Genomic DNA, 18,699 nt, shown 5'->3' with positions numbered 1-18,699 from the left:
TCATCTACAATCCATACCACTCTGGCTGCCTTTATGTATAAACGCTTCGTCAATCTAAATGCTAAATATTGCGACTATCGCACATGTTCCTCCAGCTCTTCATTGTCAACAAACCCTGTGTGATCCAAGTACCACGTCATCGCCTTGTCCTCAGACTGTGGCCTTTTTTCTACCATCGTCCAACCATTGCCGAACCAACCAAACTCATTCCCATCCCATGGCTTTGTCTCAAAATCCTCCCATCGTACACGCTTCAATGCCTTTACTGCGTGTAAACTGCTTCCAGGCCACAAAGCAGTGACTGGGCCTCTCTTTCGTTCCTGTAAGGTAGCCCCTGGTGGTGTCGACTTGTACCAACTGGCACATTCCGCGCTGTAAACCGTGCGCTCGAAATACTTCTCTGTAAAACGGGTAAAGCTCTCAACCTGATGTTGTTTAGGCTCGATTTGTCCCACGTTGTCGTACTTCATTCTAGAAATAACCTCTGCAACGTAGCTATGGAGCTGCTCAATCATAATAAGTAGATTGCCCGCCCCTTGGAAAGAATTGGGCCCAAGCGACTGGAAGAAGTTGGGAAAGCCATCCGTACAGAGCCCAAGATATGTCTCAGGGCGAGTGGCATACCGTTGTCGCAGATTAACGCCATTTCGACCAAGAATTGGAAAGCCGCTTCCGGGACTCGTCTCGAAACCTGTGGCACAGATAATTGCATCAACAGGTCGGTGCTTTCCGTCGGCAGTAACAATCCCCGTTTCATCAATACCTGTGATTGCACTTCCGATGACATTAACTTTGGGGGAGGTCAGAGCCTCCAAATAGCCAGGTCCTGGGGTCAAACGCTTGCAGAGAGGGGGAAAGTCAGGCAGGAGTTGTTCCAAAAGCTCGGGTTTTGCTTCCAGCCTGCGCTGCATGTCTGCCGTATATTGAGCCGTGACAACCTTCTGGATATCACTTCCTCGCTGTGACTTGGCGTAGAGCGTCTGTATCTCAACTTCTAGGCTTCTGCGGTATTGGGTGTACGAGATGGGATCCTCTCGCCATGATTGTTTCTCCTCTTCTGTATATTTGAAATTTCCCCCAAGGCCTTCGGTTCGTGTGGCCAGGCGATCTCCACCGTGCTGGTTGGAAATCCATGTCTTTCCGCGCACATAATGGTCCATGCCCTTGACCTGATCAACTAGGGCGGGAACAATTTGAATACCACTACTTCCCGCCCCGATGACAGCAATATGCTTGTCCTGGAAATAAACGAGCTGTTAGTCAATCGTCAAGGAGTTATTAAAGCCAAGATTAAGGGGGAAAGACAGCGATGTAGATTTGGAGGACGATGAAGTTGCCTACCTTGCTGTCAAAGGTTTCATCCCAGCTGGCACTATGGAGCAACGGCCCGTTGAAGTTGTGCAGCCCAGGGATGGATGGCCACTTCCACTCGTTGAGGATGCCAGTCCCTGTCATGAGAATATCTGCAGAATCTTCAAAGACCTCACCTGTCTCCACGTTATGGATCTGCACAAACCACTTTCCTGTCACATCGTTCCACCGTGCACCTACGCATCGGCTCTGGAACCTAATGTGTTTGCGAATATTATATTTCTGAGCCACTCTCTTCCAGTACTCAAGAATTTCCTCTGAGCCCGAGAAGAAATGGCTCCACCCGGTCCAGGACTCGAAACTGAGCTGATAGGAATGGGATGGAACATCTATGATTTGCGTCAGCCGGAGGGGCATCCACCGGGATCACTGTTAGGGTCTAGGGTCTGCCATACCACACGCACAGCCGGGATATTTATTCTCGTACCATGTTCCCCCCAGCTCCGGATTCTTTTCATAAATGATCAAATCCAGATCTGGAACAGCCTTCCTGAATTGGATCCCCGCGATAATGCCTGAAATTCCGGCGCCGATGTAGATGACCTTCAGGGGCCTAGGCTGATCGATAGCACGCTCGGAGATCAATGGACTACTGTACTCGTGTTGACCCAGACCGTACCCAGAGTGTTGTGCGGCGGAACGGCCCATCCGAGTGGCAAAGCTGGGCTCCTCAGCGAGAGAATTGATTTCTTCCGTATGAACTTCAACCGGGGAAGTCTTCATGTTGGTGGTTTGGAGGTTGGAAAGTGTACCAGTTGCAGGTAGTGTGATGGTAGACATGATGCTTGATAATAACCCACTCTCTTCTTTCACTTCAACAAATCTGATGATTGTATCTTCTACAGCACTTCCTGTCCGAGTATTTATAACTTTCATTCCAAGAATATGATGATAGTGATATAGAGGTCCGAGCATGGTTGTCTCCAACGCCGGACTCCTATCCGATATAACCCTGGAGCAGCCACACTTAGTAGAGAGTTGAGTGATTGGACGATGTTCAACACATCCACTTGGAGACTTGATAACCAAAGTCAACTCTATAGTTCTTACTGTTTAACAGCGTCGTCGACCGCTGATAAGATCGGGAGGCGTCCGACGATCCGCCTCGCACTGAGTTTTCGGACCCCTTCCCGATCATCAACACCAATTCCCTGAGGGGTCATTCAACTAAAGGGGGGGCTGGATCCTCATTTGGGTGATACAGCAATCATGGCTCTGGTTTCATACTCAATTTTCCGGTGATGACTCGCGTGTTAGCGAGTTGAGATTCCACTACCGGAGGTTATGAAGAGGCAGGTCGTTCGTTCAGTGTTACCTTGATTTATTATTTGCCTTGCTTGAAGATGAGCTAGAGCGGGCATGAATGAGCATTAACCGGGAGCATTTGCATTTTTCAATGTTTAGGCAGTATACACCGATTCGTACTATATGACTAGGAACATTCTCCTAGACGGACTATCAGGTTCTGTAATTGCCCAAACGCAGCACAGGGCGTCTTTCTCATGAACCGTCAACAATTACTCTACTACAATTCTGGAGCCTGGACCGCGAGATGGTCTTGGCTTTCCTACCGCTCCCGCACAATACTGCGAACAGGCCTTTGAGTGTGTCGTATTGCATCGCACTCGGAGCAGCGGAATCCAACTCTTCCTGCCGCTTATCAACAAATTTCACAGTATTGAAGGTCGACTGGGAGAGCCCTTTTCAGAACGATAATCTCTACCGAAGAGCGTTATAATCAATCAGATATATGTAATCCCACGTTGTCCCAAGCAGGTTTATCTCGGTCCGCTGGTGCTTACTTGGCCCTCACAAGCCTTGCCTGTAGTTTGAGTACCACCATCTAGCTTAGTAGCAACGCCCTTCGTAGATTATATAGGTCTCCAAGTAATTCGTATTCAGAGATGATTACGTATGTGGCAAATAAGCTACAGTACTGGATATGATCGGTGATGGCGATTGGAAACTGGGCTTCTCGAGATTCCTGAGACATGTACGGACATACTATCAGTTGAACAAGCGGAGTGTATTTCTTATAAATCTGCTTCGCTTTATACACAACGCGCGCCATCCACGAGAATTTCAACACCACTAATAATGGAACTCGCAGGCTCTGCTAAGAAGAGAGCAACGTTGGCGACATCGGACGGCTCGACAAGGCGGCCAATGGGGATCGCCTCGCATTTCGCTTTGATGATCTCGGCAGGAACAGGCCCAGCCTCAATACCAGCAAACTTGTTCAACAGTGGAGTGTTTCCGGAAGTAGGGCAGATAGTATTAAAGCGGAGCTGATCTCTCGCAAACTCCAGCGCCATGGATTTGGTGGCCGAAGAAACCCCAGCCTTGGTAGCGTTGTACCATGTCTGGGTCGCGCCCGGTCGAATGGCATTCTCACTCGAAATGACAATTGTGGAGCCAGGGCCATTCTTTTTCATCTCCGGGACGAGAATCTTAGACGCAAGGTAAATGCTTCGGACGTTGACATTAAAGAGACGGTCAAATTCTTCAACGGTGACATCCAGACCGGACTTGTTCGGGTACGACCATCCGGCATTGTGGACGACGATGGAGGGTGCTTTTCCGAACTTGGCGATCGAGGTTTCAAGCTATAGAACCCTTGGATTAGCAACCCTGGACCGGGATATCAGTAGGGTTGCTGGACAGCCTTACAGCCTTCTTCCAGCTTTCCTCCTCGGCAACGTTGGCTTTGATTTGATAGGCCTGATGCTCAGGGTAGCCATCAACAAGACCGTCAGTGGCCTGCAGGTCCATGCCTAAGACTACCGCACCCTCGCGAATGAAGGTCTCGAGAATTCCACGTCCGAAACCCTGAGTTGACCCGGACACTAGGGCTATCTTTCCTTCGAGGCGGCCAGGCATGTTGGTGGATGGACGGAGAATACTTGTTTGAATGTAATTGAGTGCGAGAGTGCGAGAGTGCAATGATTGAGTCGAGAGTACAATTCGTCTCACATTTCCAGCTCCTTTATACTACTTTCTAGTAACATGAGGGGTAGTTCTCCAGAAGGGCAGGCTGTGGTTCTAGGGCCGAGATGGAGGGCGGGGAAGTCGGAGGGCGCTTCCGGTATCGTGGACGTGTGTCAACTGGCTTCTCCCCGTCTATGTCTCTTGCTCTGCCCCCCCCCTCCCCCCATTCATCTCGGCCCACCCAGCCTGCCAACAATTCCTCCATGGCGCCATCGACTGCTACGCCGACTGACCTGCATCGTGCTTCCGCGTGAGTTGTCTCTTTGCAGAATGCGCTAGTGTAATGCGTTGCGACTCAGTCAATAGTAAAAGTACTGATACGACAGGGCCAGTGCCTGCCTCGCCTGCCGGAAAGCAAAAGTGCGTTGTCTCATCTCACAACGCCGTGACCGATGCGATCGATGTATAACGAACGCTTCTGAGTGTGTTTTTGCCCAGACAAAGAGGGCTAGAGTGAGGGCACGGCCGTATCCACAGGGCCCAAGACGTGAGCCCAGAACTGCCGAAGCTGACAATCGACATGCCGTGGAAGAAGTGACATCTACTACAAATATAACTAGTGTACCACAGGATGAACCCGGTGACATATCTCAGCCTCGGACTTCTAACAGCCAGAGAGCTATTTCCATTGATGATCAGCCGCAGCTCTTGCAACATCAACAGCCAGTGATTACCAATGCAATCCGCGCAAGGATCATCGCAGCGTTGGTCACTCTCAAGGGAAAGAGAGGCGCGCCTTTCAGCTTTGTCACATCGGGAGATAGCCCCACGTTTAGTGTTAGGAATGACGGGCATAATTCCCAACCAGAATCTTTCGGGCAGTCAGAAATGACGCCTCATTCGCTCAAGCTTTCATGGCTCCTCCGTCCTTTACACACCGATACTCATCAGAATGTGACTGATGATGCCCGTCGGGCCGCTGGCGTAGTCAAGATGCCCACCTACCTCTCATCCATGACTCTTGGTCAGACCATTAAGGACCCGATTGAGGGGGGCATGATCAGCCCACAGGCATCAAAAGCACTGTTCGAATTCTTCATGATACACATGAATGCCAAATGGGAGTACATCCTTGATCCCAAAGTCGATACTCACGATGGTGTTCAACGGCAAAGTTCCCTGCTATTTACCTCGATCCTCTTCTGCGCATCCAAGTTCGCCAACTATGTTGATGGTTGTATAATCTCGGTGACAGACCCTTTCATACAAAGCCGACTTTGTAGCTTAGCTCGAAACCTGGTCATCAGGACGCTGGCGGAGGGCGACAGGTCCATTGAGACGATGCAAGCACTTTACTTGCTAGTTTGCTGGAAGGATGCGGATGACGACGTCTCATATCTTCACAGTGGCTACGCCTTCCGCATTCTCGATGATTTAGACGTGGAGCAAAGTGATGGTGACGGGCGGCAGGTAGCGAGACGCCGGCGAATATGGCTAGCATTATACCGGCAGGACAGACAACAAAGCCTGTTTTTCATGCGAAGGCCATCGCTAAGTCGAAAAGATGAAGATATTTCTTTACTTGGTGATATGGATACCTGGCTGAAAATGCAATGCGTGCTGCCATCGGACTTCATTGCCTGTTGTAGCGCTGACTTGCGACGTATTCAGTCAAGATTGCGCGGTTTGGTTCAACGGGCGTCCTCGACCATGTTACCGTGTCTTTCAGAGATCATGGATACGGAGTTGGGAGCGTGGAGATCGAAGTGGAAAAATTATTTCGAGGGTAAAATCAGGACGCAATCCAATGATGATATGCTGCTCAATCTGGATTCGTACCATCTCACTGTGCTGATAGATCTATGGGAGCACAGTGTCAGGCTTAATGTCGCATCCGCTATACTTCGGCAATCACTGATGGCCTTAGTGGCTCCATGTCTGGATTCTAGTCGGCAACCGGGCAACATCTCTACGGATCTCGACTTGGCGACCATCCAACAGGCGCTGCCTTCTAATCTCCCCGGGCTCACTAGTAGCGTTGAAGGCGCCTTCGGCACGCTGCGTAATATGATCAATTTTCCTCCCGATGACCTCAGAAGAGCTCCCGATGCCGTGCTTCTATTGGCTCCAAATGCAGCATTGTTCTTATGTCTACTTCTGTGTCTTCCGGGCAACAGCAGCCTTGGCCCAGCTTTCCAACGAACTGCCATCAATCTCATTCGGGACATCACTCATCACATAAAGCAAGCCGTGCTTTCACCACAAGATACTATAGCTCTACATTCTGCATATTTAGACTCTCTGGTAGACCTCTTAAGCCCCGACACATCCCAATACTCGGTTGAGCAACATGATCTCGGAATGCAGCCAATCTATAATGTTCCGCACATGAACGTCGGGTCAACTATACTAGATTCTGATGACCCAGCGCTGCAGGCAGCTCGTGTTTTGGCAGATGGAATTGGCGGCCACAACTACAGGATTAACGATTCTCATGATGGAATGTTTAGCCTTCCAGAAGAAGATACCAGTCAAAACCTGCATGTGCAAATTCTGGCTAACTTGTTAGACGGAGATCTCTTCTGGGAGCCGCCCCCCTGAAACGAAGTATGTGAGAATTAGCTCATTGATGACATCGGAGTCATTATTTCTTATAGTCAAGGGAGGGAAGAGGTGGAGACGAGAAGCTAGTCTCTCTATGGTATGGCAACTGAATACATGATAATTTCTAGGATGGCCCTAAATTCTGTCATTGAATTACTGTTTCGAATGGTGAGAGGGGATTCTCAGAATGAGATGTCTTTGTTTCGCTGTATATACTGGATGGCGTGATTGTACTTGGAGGGCGGTCATATATGAACGATGGAAATGTATCTTCAGCGATCATCATTGAAAGTGTTAATTCCACAAACATTTTATCCTTTGCTAAGTGCATGTATTGGCCCTTTATTCAGTTGTCTCTGGCTGAGCTCATATGTTGGCTCATCTTTCGGCCCGAGTACAACTGGTAGCAATTGTATCCTGGTCGGGCCGAGATATACTTGCACGGGGATCCTTTTTAACATTCCTCGCGATAGATTTTTGTTCATTTTCCTAAAAGTCCCATTGAGACATCCTTCTTTCCTTGGGAATTTTGAAAATGATGTTTTCTGTACCTGCTAGACAGCACCTGTTCTTTGTGACTCGACGACGGCCCTTGACTCTGGCGTCTCGCTTCAACACCAGGCTAGTATCGACATTGAGGAACCCAGCCAGCAGATCAAATGACTCTCATTTCAATAGCAAAAGAGCTGCATATGCTGCAGGCGGCACCGGTCTGGCCATTTGGGGATTGATGTGGACGGGGTGCGAAGCTCCGGACGATGCCCGCGACAGGAGGGCCCTCTCGACGGTTCCATTAACAAAGCTCGTCTCCGGCTGGGTGTGAGTACTTCCTATCAGCGATACAAAATCATTCGTCATTCATCCGCTGCTAATGACTGGTGTATAGCGCGTTCGCGTTCTGCTCCTCCCCGACCTGGGTGGGCATGAGCGAGTCTCTGTACAACACTCTCTCGAGAATTCCCGTAGTGTCTTCCATCACCAATGCATTTGTCATGCAGACATTCTTTAACCAGTTTCTTGGGGGGCAAACAATCGCTGAGTGCATTCCCAAGATAGAGGCTCTGCACAGGGAGGAAATCGGTACCCTTCTTGGCTATAACATCGAGGCGGAACTGGATGGTTCCAGCAAGGATATGCAACTCATTCTCGAGCAGACCCAGCATGTCTTGTCTTCTATTGAGGCTCAGGGGAAGCTTTCTCGCCGGCTGTGGCCCGACACCACGGCTACTGGGGGTGATAACCGGTGCTGGGTCCGAATCAAAGTGACTGGTCTATTGCCCAACCCAGTTGCTCTTTACCATGGCTCCAATGCTATTCTCAAGGCAAGGGCAGAAAAGGGATTGGACAAGGACGTCCCATACCCTGGGCTGCCCCATGATGGCGACTGGGAAGCTGCGCTGCATGGAGATGGGGTGACGGAGGCGGATCGTAAAGAGCTAGTAACCCTACGCGCCGTTCTGGAGAAGATTATCAGCAAGGCACGAGAGAACAATGTGCGCATTGTTATTGATGCCGAGCAATCATGGTATCAGCCCGTTATTGACAGTCTGACCGATGAGTTTATGCAAAAATATAACTCTTTGGACGGCCCTGCTACTTGTATCGCTTCGTTCCAAGCTTACCTCCGCAGGTACCCTCAGTTCTTGGATCAGCAAATTGAGCGTGCAGATAAGAAGGGATATAAACTCCTCTTCAAGCAGGTTCGGGGAGCCTATATGGTCACTGAAGCGGCGAGATGGAAGAAGGAAGGCAGGGAGGGGCCAGGACCAGTGTGGCCTACAAAAGCAGATACCGATGCCAGCTACAATTATGGCATTGAGAAGACTCTCTCCACCGTGGCTGATCAAATTCAACAGACTGGCCGGTCCAGGATCAGTGCCGTGTTTGCTACCCACAACTCTATCAGTGTTGACTTGGGGATCAAGTTACTGGAGAAGTATGAAGTGGCAAAATGCAAGCCTGGTGAGGACAGACTTGTGATTTCAAGTGAAGCTGCTGGTAGCATTGCATTTGCACAGTTATATGGTACATTACTTACTACCCTCCTTCTCTAGAAGAAACTAGTCTGACTCTTCACAGGAATGAAGGATGACCTTACCAACGAAATCACTGGGTCTGTTATGACTGCAGGCGGATTCCCGCTAGTCGTCAAGGTAAATACTACATACTACTATAGCAAGCTCCCGTTGTGATCATGCTAACTTCCTTGTCAACGCAGTCAATGAGCTATGGTGACCTGAAGGAATCTTTGCCATTCTTAGCGAGGCGGGCTACGGAGAATAAGGCGGTTCTGGAGGGGCGAGGCGGCGCCGCTGCTGAGAGGTCGCGTTTGGGTCGTGAGATTTGCAGGCGTCTTCTACCTTTCTATTCGTAATGGACCCAAGTGTTCAGGATGGCAGGACCATGACTACTTTAGATATCATATCATCCCGCACAGAATAGGAAGTGAACTATTATTATCGATTCTGTATTGCAAATTAATTTGCTACGACTAGGGGGCAAATGAACGAGAATGTAATATCACCCTTCAGTCTCCATGGGAGGGTGTTCCACGTTGTGCGAAGGTTTCTCGGACCGACAGAGGTTCACTCACAATTTGTTGTTCGTCGGCTGGCGACACCGAGTCGGACTCCGTACTCTCTACAGGTGACGTTTAGTGTGTGCCGGCCCGAGGGGCTGTCGGCATATCTCGAAAACCATAAATAACATCATATTCATCTTATTGTCCATCTGCAGTACCATTCATTGTCATTGGAATACTATCTCGACTACGTTGTACCTACACTCCAAAATGCCAGCAGTACAATATCCAGAGCCTGCGAACGCTGATGGGGTACGTCCCTCTCCCCCAAAAGCAAGATTTATAAGCACGGACTAGTTCTAACGTAATATGATGTCCAAGCTGTCTTACGAGCCTGGCTCAGAAGAGAGGAAACTCTTGAAAGCCGCTCTCGCGGAGATGGAAAGCAATGTCGCCGAGATCCCAAGTATTATCAACGGCGAACGCATCCGCACCGGCCACAAGAGCAAACAGGTCAACCCCTGGGACCGATATGGCGCCCCTTTGGCAGAGTACCACCAAGTGGATGCGGAGACCATCAAGGCAAAAGCCATTCCAGGCGCTCTAGAGGCAAGGAAAAGCTGGGCCAATATGCCATTCAAGGACCGTTGTGCCATCTACAAAAGAGCTGCAAAACTTGTCGAGTCGCCCAAATACCGGTGGAAGCTGATGGCGGCCACCATGATCGGTCAAGGAAAGACATGCGGGCAGGCGGAGGGCGACTGTATAACGGAAGTCATTGATACTTTGAATTTCCATGTCTATTTTTGCGCCCAGCTTTACGAGCAACAACCCCCCAAGCAATTTGACTCGTCTTCCAGCCGGCTGGACTATCGACCCCTGGAAGGCTTTGTGCTCGCTATTTCGCCTTTTAACTTTACGGCGTTGGGAGCACACATCGCGTTCACGCCGGCTCTCTTGGGAAATGTCATCCTTTGGAAGCCCTCGCCCATGGCCGTCTTGTCGAACTACATCCTCTACCAAATCATGGAGGAAGCGGGTATGCCAAAGGGCGTTGTCCAGTTTTTGCCCGTGGCGGATCCGACTACAGTCGTTGAACCAGCCCTCGCCAGTCCTCATTTCACCGGTCTACACTACACCGGCTCCTCAGCCGTCTTGCGCACACTGTGTACTCAAATCGGGACAAATACGCATATTTACAAGAATTTCCCACGGATTGTTGGGGAGAGTGGTGGCAAGAATTTCCATCTCATTCACAACTCCTGCAAGGATGACGTCGAGTGGCTGGCATCCGCAGCAGTGCGTTCGGCGTACGAGTTCCAGGGCCAAAAATGCAGTGCCTTGTCCCGTTTGGTTGTTCCCAAAACCATGTGGGAGCAAGGGGATCTGAAAATAGCGCTAGTGCGAGAAGCATCCAAGATGACATACGGCAATGATGTCAAACAGCTTCATCACCCTTTAGGCCCCATGGTCTCGGAGGCATCCTTCCAGCGGTTCGAACAATTTGTCCAACGCGCCCAGGACGACGGCCATGAACTAATCTACGGCGGCAACACAGACGGCAGCAAAGGTTTCTTTGTTCAGCCTACTATTTTTGAAATGAAACAGACGGTCAACCGTCTTGAGTCGGATTTAATGACCAAGGAGCTCTTTGGGCCCCTCTTCGCCGTTCAGACATACGATGATACATCACCAACCGGGTTTGAAGACGTATGCCGGCTTATTGACAGCACGTCAGAGTATGCTTTGGCCGGCTCTGTCTTCGCCCGTGATAGGCAGGCTGTCAAAATTGCGGATGAGAAACTGCGGGATTCGGTTGGGATGTTCTGCATCAATGACAAGAGCACCGGCGCCATCATCGGCGCGCATCCCTTTGGTGGAGCCAGGTCCAGCGGCACAAACGACAAGGCAAACTCGATGAATGTTCTGCTCAGATTCTCCAGCATTCGGTGTGTCAAGAATTCTTACATCAGCAGCAGCAGCACCCTGAGTGCCTGCCATATCCCTGAGTAGATCGGGGAGCAATAGGATCTGGTAGATTAGGATGAGCTTTAGCATCTCGCTTTTAGATTGATTGGTTCAAATGAAGGTTTTATTATCGCATTACGTATCAGCTACTCTTGAATAAAAGACATCATTACAGCTCTCAAAGTCAGTATCAAGTACGGAGTACATCATAGTAAAGTCTTCTAGCATGTTTGAGTGTAGGAACTAGGACTAATGTAGTACATACCCTTAAACCAGAAAGAAATGTAATAAACCAAGACAATCCGATATAGTTCTTATCCTAACATTTTCCAGCGCACTTGACCACTACGTGATACTATTCCTGCGACCGCGATGCATGTTCATTTCACGCAAATCTTCACCCCAGAGCAGTGGCCATCGGATTTATCCTCCGACTGAGGTTTTACCCCGCGGGGTACAGGCAGAGATTCTCTCGACGGACCGAGATCGAGCATCTTGGCACCCATTCTCGGGCCGCGAAGCTATAGATAGTCCCCTCAAGGGGTGCGTGGCGCCATGGCAAGGTTAAATAACCCATCTTTCACACTCGAGAGCATTCACAAAATTATTGAGTTGAAAATCACCTACAGGCGTGCCGGTCATCCAAACATGGGAGTTACCGCTGAATTAAGAGTTGCCGTCATTGGCTGCGGTAAGTAGTATGCCTTAATTACTATCTACAGACAGCATTAACCCCGTTGCTGAGCAGGAACACTGGGGACTGCAATTGCTGCCGGTCTTCTCAGTCCAAAAGAACCGACTGAACTCAGAGTCAAGCATCTTACGGCCACGGTTAGAACCGAACTTTCAAAACGGCGCGTTGAAGATGCCTTATCCCAACACTCGTCACAACTCACAGTCCTTACCGAGGAGGAAAATGTCCGCGCAGTGCGAGAGGCAGATTTGGTATTGCTGGCTATAAAGCCTGTCAAGAGAGCAGACGTCTTTGCTGTGCCAGGTTTCAAAGAGGCTTTACAAGGAAGACTAGTTGTCAGCATAATGGCTGGTATCACCACCAAGGCGTTGAATAGCCTGGCCTCGGCGAAGACGCTGCCTCAAACAGTGGACGCGCGCTTCAATGTGTGCGTGCAATGCCCAATATGGCGGCCAAGATCCGAGAGGCTGTGACACTGTACACAGCTGGCCCCGGCACCTCGAACGAGAATCTCGAGATTGCGTCCTGGGTATTCAGTCAGGTTGGGGAGGCTCATAGAATCCCCGAAAGCTCTTTTGACATCTGTGCTGTTCTAGTTGGTTGTGCCGGCTCCCTGCTGCTCCTTGCGATTGATGGGCTACTAGATGCTGCCGTTGCGGAGGGCGTGAAGAGACCGGAGGTGCAAAACCTGGTGGTAAACAGTGCAATTGGGATGATGAAGCTGGTACCTGCTGGCGATCACCCTAGTGTTCTGCGAGAGAAGATTGCTTCTCCCGGAGGTTGCTCGATCCGAGCTCTTCTGGAGTTGGAAAGGCTGGGTGTTCGCGCGGCGTTCACGACTGCCATCATGGCGGCAGCGGAGAAGTCTAAACGCATGTCATCGTCTTGAAGGCTTGGTATTTATTAGGTAGTCCAAACCTATCTCCTATATCCCTTGGCAGCATGAATCTAGCCAGCCATAACCTAGCCGTAATCATGTAAGACCCCAAAGAATCGAGGTGGCGCTGTGATGGCTAGCCACATATGTAGTTTGACATCATGCCAACAAGGATCGTTTTTCAATTCGTCATTCATTATAAAAGCAATGGTAGATTTTCTATCGGTATCGATAAGTCTCGGTCGGGAGGCTCCTCCGACTGCCAGGATCCTTTCCCTGATATATAAAAGGAGCCACCCCACCCTAGCTAGCATCAAACCTCCCCTGCCGCATTGAAAACCTTTACCTCCATCTCATCCCTAATACCTTTCTCCCATTTAGATCATTCGTATTGGTGTATTATGTCCCTTGTCCAGAAGCCTGTTCATTTGGCGTTTCTCGGATGTGGTAAGCTGCCGGTGCTATTCCTTTTGCCCCCGCAAGTTGGGGCTGGAATGGTAATTTGACAACTTTCTTAGGCCATATCGGCAGAGCTCTACTTGGAGTTCTACTTCCATGGGTCGCCCGACCTGGCAGTCCAATTTCTGAGGTCACCGTTGCTCTTAGGCGTAAAGAATCGGAAGCCCGACTTCGCGACCTGTGCCGCAGCAGTCAGGCACCAGTGAACATTATTTCCAACCAAAATATCAATGCCGTCAAGAACGCAGACGCCATTCTTTTGGCCTTCCCCCCGGAACAGATACGTAAGGTTCTTGAGCCGGTCGAAATGCGACGAGCCTTAAGAGACAAAATTATCATCAGCATTCTCGCGAGAACACCTCAAGGCAAACTAAAACAACTAATCGGAGGAAATGACAAGACAACTGGCCTGGTGACGAAAGACATCCGACTCGTTCGTGCAATGCCAACCATGGGAACCGAAGTTCAGGAATCGGCGACTCTCATCGGCAACCCCAGCAACCCTGCGGAGAAAGAGGCTATGGAATTGGCGATGTGGATGTTCAATTTGGTCGGGAAGGTCTTTAAAGTCTCACCGGATTATTTTGACACCGCAACTGGTATGAGTGCATTTTGCAACGCGCTCACGACTGTAGCATTACAAACCATCACGCAAAAAGCTGCTGCTGAAGGTATTCCATTGGAGAATGCCGTTGCTATCGCTTCCCAGTGCATTCGAGGAATGGTGAGCATGGCTTTGTCCGGAGCCAGTCCGGGGCAATTGGAGCATTCATTATCCGCACCAGGGAGCATAACTGGGCAGGCGATAGCTGGGCTCAGAGATGGCCAGCTGTCGACTCTTCTTGAATCTTCACTTTCCGCAGCTATTGTGAGGGCAAGAGATGAGCATTCATAGTCTACAACCCTGACTCGTGGAAGCTTCCGTGTGATGATTGAGAATGACACTTCCAGATGCTAAGGTAGTTTTCCTGCACTGCCTGACACAGGAAATTAAGTGAGCACACGTTGACATTGATGAGATGAGCGCAAATTGTCAAAGAGATTCAGTACCTCAATGACAAATATACGACTGGTTTTGAAAACTCGGGCCGGACTAAATTCCATCCCAATGCGGAAGCTGCCCTATAGGGTGCAGGGCATTATTGATAATCAGAGATAGTATACTAGTCAGATATATGAAATACATGAGGGTTTTAGAAAACGGTGAAAAAGGGGCATCAAATCTTTGGAACGCCAATCAAACCAAGTGGTTTAGATGCAGTGCTGCCTCACCCCGCCCATCTGCCGCAGCCTGCTGTAAATTTAGCAGCAAATTGTAGCTCGTGTGTTGATCTTTTTGAAATAAAAGCACCTGTCGCTTACCGAAACCGATGTTCATATATTCCTTCTTAGCGGAGCTATCCTCCCTTCACCCACCCGGCGGCAGCTCGTTTCTTTCCCACCACCATCGGAAACAAAAGCAGATTTAACCGTGATGACAGAGCCTTAAAGGATATCCGCAAAATACAAGAAGGATTATTATAAGAAACTGATTAATGTGAAACTGGGCCTTATAAAAACATGCCGGCCGTTTCTTTATATGCACAGCGTCATGAGTAACTACACTTCAAGCAAAATTGATGAACGCAATCACTCGGTTGGGCATGTGGGCTGATAAGAGGTCAACTCGAAATTTGACATTAACCAACGAGCATCCCTTGTTCAGCATTTTGAGTACCTGGAAGCCATGCGGAGGTTGAACGAGAATCCGTAAATTGTGTTGGCATGACGCTACTGCACAAGAGAGAGTGCAAGCAAGCGGGCACGTGTCCGTGGCCGAAAAAGGGCAGGGAGAAGACCCAGAGACTAAGCTGTAGTCTACCCGTATACGACTAGTAGTACCTCCCTATGTTTTTCGTTTCCCAGTTCATTGGCAGTCACGCACCAACGTCAGACCTAGACATGTATATCCAATCGGGGTACTTGTGCGCGCGGCTCCATTGCTGCCCTATTCACTCCGTAGAATCTGAGGCATATGCGACTTCGCGCTACCTTACCGCATGAACATAGCTCCCTATAGTGGGCTGGACATTAAGGGCTAGTATCAGATAAGGATGCGGGCCCAGTGCACAATGTTCCGAGGTGGTCAGATCTACAAAGCGATCCCGAGTACTAGATATAGCCACAATTCATCGATGGCACATTCATCACCACGGCGCTAGTTCTGATAGAGTCACAACCTGTGCATCTTGAGTCTATCCTACGGAGTAGGTCATACGGTATTCATTTGGCTGAGAGGTGTAAGTTTAGGATATCATCTTTATCGAGAAGACCCTCGATGTAGAGAAACGGCTGAAGCGGAATACTGGGAAACACGTCAGCCTAGACTTGTGAAAATTCGAACACAAATTGTAGAGTGCGGCGATAAGGGTTCACAAAGGATTTCGCAACTGGGCCAGAAAGGTCGCTATCATTAGACTCCGGCTATGGTCTGATCCGCCTGGATCGCACCTTAGATAGCCCTACTACTAAGTATAGATACGTTTGCCGCCGTGATAAGTAGCCAACAATCAGAATACTTAATGAGGATGAGAGATAACCATTATTCTGAAATCTATAAAAAAAAAATATATCAAATTCAAAATACAATTAAATTACGTATCTAAATCTCTGAGCCTTCAGGATGTAAATGTACGGCGGTACCTCGATATAGTCCGCCGTATAGGGCACAGTCACGATCCCGAGCGGTGATTGGTCCGTTTAGAAGATCCTCGGATCAGCCACGCAGATTATTCGATCAGCCGAGGCACAGAGAAAGAAATCTACATCTCACTGGGTCATTGCACAACCGCCGCCAAGCATCAGGCGATTTCATCATGTTATGACCTTTAATCGGAAGAAACCTCATTAATGATTCCAACTGGATGATCATCTCCCTATAAAAGGAACCCCCTTGAAATATAATCAACCCTGCTGCCGTCCGGAACCCCGAGAAGAGCCGTCAGCATGGCCGATTACTTATTATCCCAAACGCTCTCGGCGCGCTACTACCAGCCCGATCGGTTTCCGCACATATCGGAGGCAATCGGCGCAGAGCCGGGATCGGACCATGGTCAGATTCTTGAACAGAGGAGCTCACCCGAGCCCTCACAGTCGGCGAACCGAGTGAGAAAACGCGGTAGACCGAGGATAGCCTCTGGCAATACCTCTCCTAGTGTAATAAATACTCTTGCTCTGTGGCGAATCATTCTTTGGGGCAATGGCTAATACTAGAGTAGGACCGTCGGGCTCAGATCCGGGCCGCACAAAGGACTTACCGACTGAAGAAAGAAGCCATGTTTCAGGACCTGAAAACACGGGTGTCGGAACTTGAAGAAAGCATGGCCAGGATATCTCAATCGCTATCCACATTCTACCACATGGCCATTCAGTCTGATCTCAATCTCACTCATCCTTATCTCTTCCAGCAACTCAACTGCACCGTCTCCCAGGTAAAGCGTGAAGGCAAATCATCAAGTGATAGCGCGTTATCACTTCATCATATAGAACTCGCTGCTTTATCATCGGCAAAGGCAGCCAACGACGCGTGTACCTTTGGATACACGATGAATATGAACCCCGGGGGCAGTGGAGCGTTCTACAAGCCACCAGGAAGTGACCGCATTCGAGTATCACCTTCTGCCAGATATGCGAATCGCTCATATTTGGGAAATCTCCCGAGAGACATCGAAAGACCATTAAACGGCAGCGCTAGTTTCACATACAGTTATAACGAATCGACCTTCGCTCGTCGACTCCACCGATACTGCATAGAGTACGCCTACCAATTGTTCACCGATCCGCGAACGGACCCCCAGGACATCTATCGTGTCTTCCGCCTCGTGACTTGCCTGCGTCAAGAGGATAAAATGGCCCGCTGTCTTGCTTCCCTCCTCAGTGCAGGCCCAAAGGATCCCCTGGAAAGACCAAAGGTGCCTTTCTACTGCATTGGTGGTGCCGGCACGCATTACCCACAGATGCAGCCTGATGGAAAGCCTCTGTATCCCGAGAATATGAGACTTCCGGGCCGAGTCCTTGGCTCGATTCCGGGCAGCGCTCAGGAGATGGACAATAAGCCGTCATCGGAGAAGAGACAGGAACTTCTTAAGATATATGGGCTGGATGGTACCTGGCTTGATTGCCGTGATGTCCAGGGCTATCTCGAAGAAAAGGGGTTCTGTCTCGATGATTCTCCGTGTATCTTCGCCACTCCGACGTCTGAGAATCGGGAGAATACTCCAAAGGCTGCACCGAATCAATCGAAGGACATTCCTATGGACTTGGATGATCATCGTGAGCTCAAATCGCCTCCCCTACGCAATTTCGATGAGCGCAATTCTGAGAAAACAGCCAGCGCGACAGGACAAGCGACCTGGGTCCTCAACATTGAAGAATTCGTCCAGGGTAAGTGCTCCGAATCATAATATTCGAAGCTTGAGATGCTAATATGTACTAGCGCTTTTGAAGAAGATGGTTATTCTGGGACGAGCCCCCGGCTTCCGACTGACTGACGTCGAAGCAGCCTTCAAATCAGCAGCAAATGTATCGTCGAGCTAAGCTTGCTTAGCTTGCGATCTAAAAGCCCGGGATTTTCAGGACACAATTGTCCATTTTTGGTGTTCTTTTCTCTCGCCCTTATTTTTGATCACCAATTTTCACATGTCTGGGGATAGGCTTTCTTATCAACGCCCGTGATAACAAGGCGAAAATCTCCAATGGCTGAGGAAGAAGCATCTTTTTAATCATAATGCTAATTCAATTTAACGGTATCATGTATGAATGATTGAATGAAATGGATGACGGGGTTTACAAGCATGGGTTCCCAGAATGAAAGTGTATTCTTGCTTCACAGTGCCAATCGTCCCTCTGACAACCAAATTGTTCGGCAACAAGCTAAATTGGCAGCAATCCGTTGCTTATATCAATGGCTGGAGCTGACAGGGAAAATCAGATCGTCTTCTCAGTAATGCCTGGCCTGAATGAAGAATAATTGTTCACTAGGGTATGAGAGTCGTGTGACTCGTCGGCACGGGCTCCCATTGGCTGACTCGACCTGCAGACTACTACTAGTATGATGCAATGCCGCAGTCCCAATGCGGCATTCGGACTTCAACGTCACCGAACGCCGACCTGTCGCCATTCTTCCTATTTAATCACAGCTGGATTACTGCGGTCATCATCAGCCGGAAGAATTTCTCAGGGTTCACTCGGGTTGTTATACTCGTCGTATCGGCGCTTCCACTCCAGACTCTTGAGCTC

The 18,699-nt window shown here is 49.4% G+C and overlaps 7 protein-coding genes across 7 annotated transcripts; 5 read left to right on the top strand and 2 right to left on the bottom strand.

The window, feature by feature from the left end:
- Nucleotides 1-74: 74 nt before the first annotated feature.
- ABOM_001870 (flavin-containing monooxygenase) lies at nt 75-2,094 on the bottom strand (the record flags this gene model as incomplete). Its single annotated transcript, XM_022529000.1, has 3 exons — nt 75-1,238; nt 1,342-1,700; nt 1,767-2,094. 3 exons carry the CDS (start codon nt 2,092-2,094, stop codon nt 75-77), a joined length of 1,851 nt encoding a protein of 616 aa, XP_022393369.1.
- Nucleotides 2,095-3,422: 1,328 nt separating this feature from the next.
- On the bottom strand, nt 3,423-4,251 carry ABOM_001869 (uncharacterized protein; the record flags this gene model as incomplete). The annotated part of the gene is made up of 2 exons (XM_022528999.1): nt 3,423-3,977; nt 4,042-4,251. 2 exons carry the CDS (start codon nt 4,249-4,251, stop codon nt 3,423-3,425), a joined length of 765 nt encoding a protein of 254 aa, XP_022393455.1.
- A 311-nt stretch (nt 4,252-4,562) lies between these two features.
- ABOM_001868 (fungal specific transcription factor domain-containing protein) lies at nt 4,563-6,900 on the top strand (the record flags this gene model as incomplete). The annotated part of the gene is made up of 2 exons (XM_022528998.1): nt 4,563-4,609; nt 4,686-6,900. The coding sequence occupies 2 exons, from the start codon at nt 4,563-4,565 to the stop codon at nt 6,898-6,900; spliced, it is 2,262 nt and encodes a 753-aa protein (XP_022393454.1).
- A 538-nt stretch (nt 6,901-7,438) lies between these two features.
- Nucleotides 7,439-9,277, top strand: ABOM_001867 (proline dehydrogenase; the record flags this gene model as incomplete). The annotated part of the gene is made up of 4 exons (XM_022528997.1): nt 7,439-7,722; nt 7,790-8,928; nt 8,983-9,056; nt 9,122-9,277. The coding sequence occupies 4 exons, from the start codon at nt 7,439-7,441 to the stop codon at nt 9,275-9,277; spliced, it is 1,653 nt and encodes a 550-aa protein (XP_022393461.1).
- Nucleotides 9,278-9,694: 417 nt separating this feature from the next.
- ABOM_001866 (putative delta-1-pyrroline-5-carboxylate dehydrogenase protein) lies at nt 9,695-11,437 on the top strand (the record flags this gene model as incomplete). Its single annotated transcript, XM_022528996.1, has 2 exons — nt 9,695-9,736; nt 9,806-11,437. The coding sequence occupies 2 exons, from the start codon at nt 9,695-9,697 to the stop codon at nt 11,435-11,437; spliced, it is 1,674 nt and encodes a 557-aa protein (XP_022393460.1).
- A 603-nt stretch (nt 11,438-12,040) lies between these two features.
- ABOM_001865 (pyrroline-5-carboxylate reductase family protein) lies at nt 12,041-14,317 on the top strand (the record flags this gene model as incomplete). Its single annotated transcript, XM_022528995.1, has 4 exons — nt 12,041-12,083; nt 12,141-12,337; nt 12,463-12,962; nt 13,447-14,317. The coding sequence occupies 4 exons, from the start codon at nt 12,041-12,043 to the stop codon at nt 14,315-14,317; spliced, it is 1,611 nt and encodes a 536-aa protein (XP_022393398.1).
- Nucleotides 14,318-16,407: 2,090 nt separating this feature from the next.
- ABOM_001864 (bZIP transcription factor) lies at nt 16,408-17,997 on the top strand (the record flags this gene model as incomplete). Its single annotated transcript, XM_022528994.1, has 3 exons — nt 16,408-16,617; nt 16,680-17,844; nt 17,897-17,997. 3 exons carry the CDS (start codon nt 16,408-16,410, stop codon nt 17,995-17,997), a joined length of 1,476 nt encoding a protein of 491 aa, XP_022393462.1.
- Between the last annotated feature and the right edge of the window lie 702 nt (nt 17,998-18,699).

The sequence above is a fragment of the Aspergillus bombycis genome, assembly GCF_001792695.1.
Source record: "Aspergillus bombycis strain NRRL26010 chromosome Unknown contig00007, whole genome shotgun sequence".
NCBI classification, from domain to species: Eukaryota; Fungi; Ascomycota; class Eurotiomycetes; order Eurotiales; family Aspergillaceae; genus Aspergillus; species Aspergillus bombycis.
The sequence above is the reverse complement of the archived record's forward strand: the minus strand, read 5'-3'. Positions and strand labels throughout refer to the sequence as shown.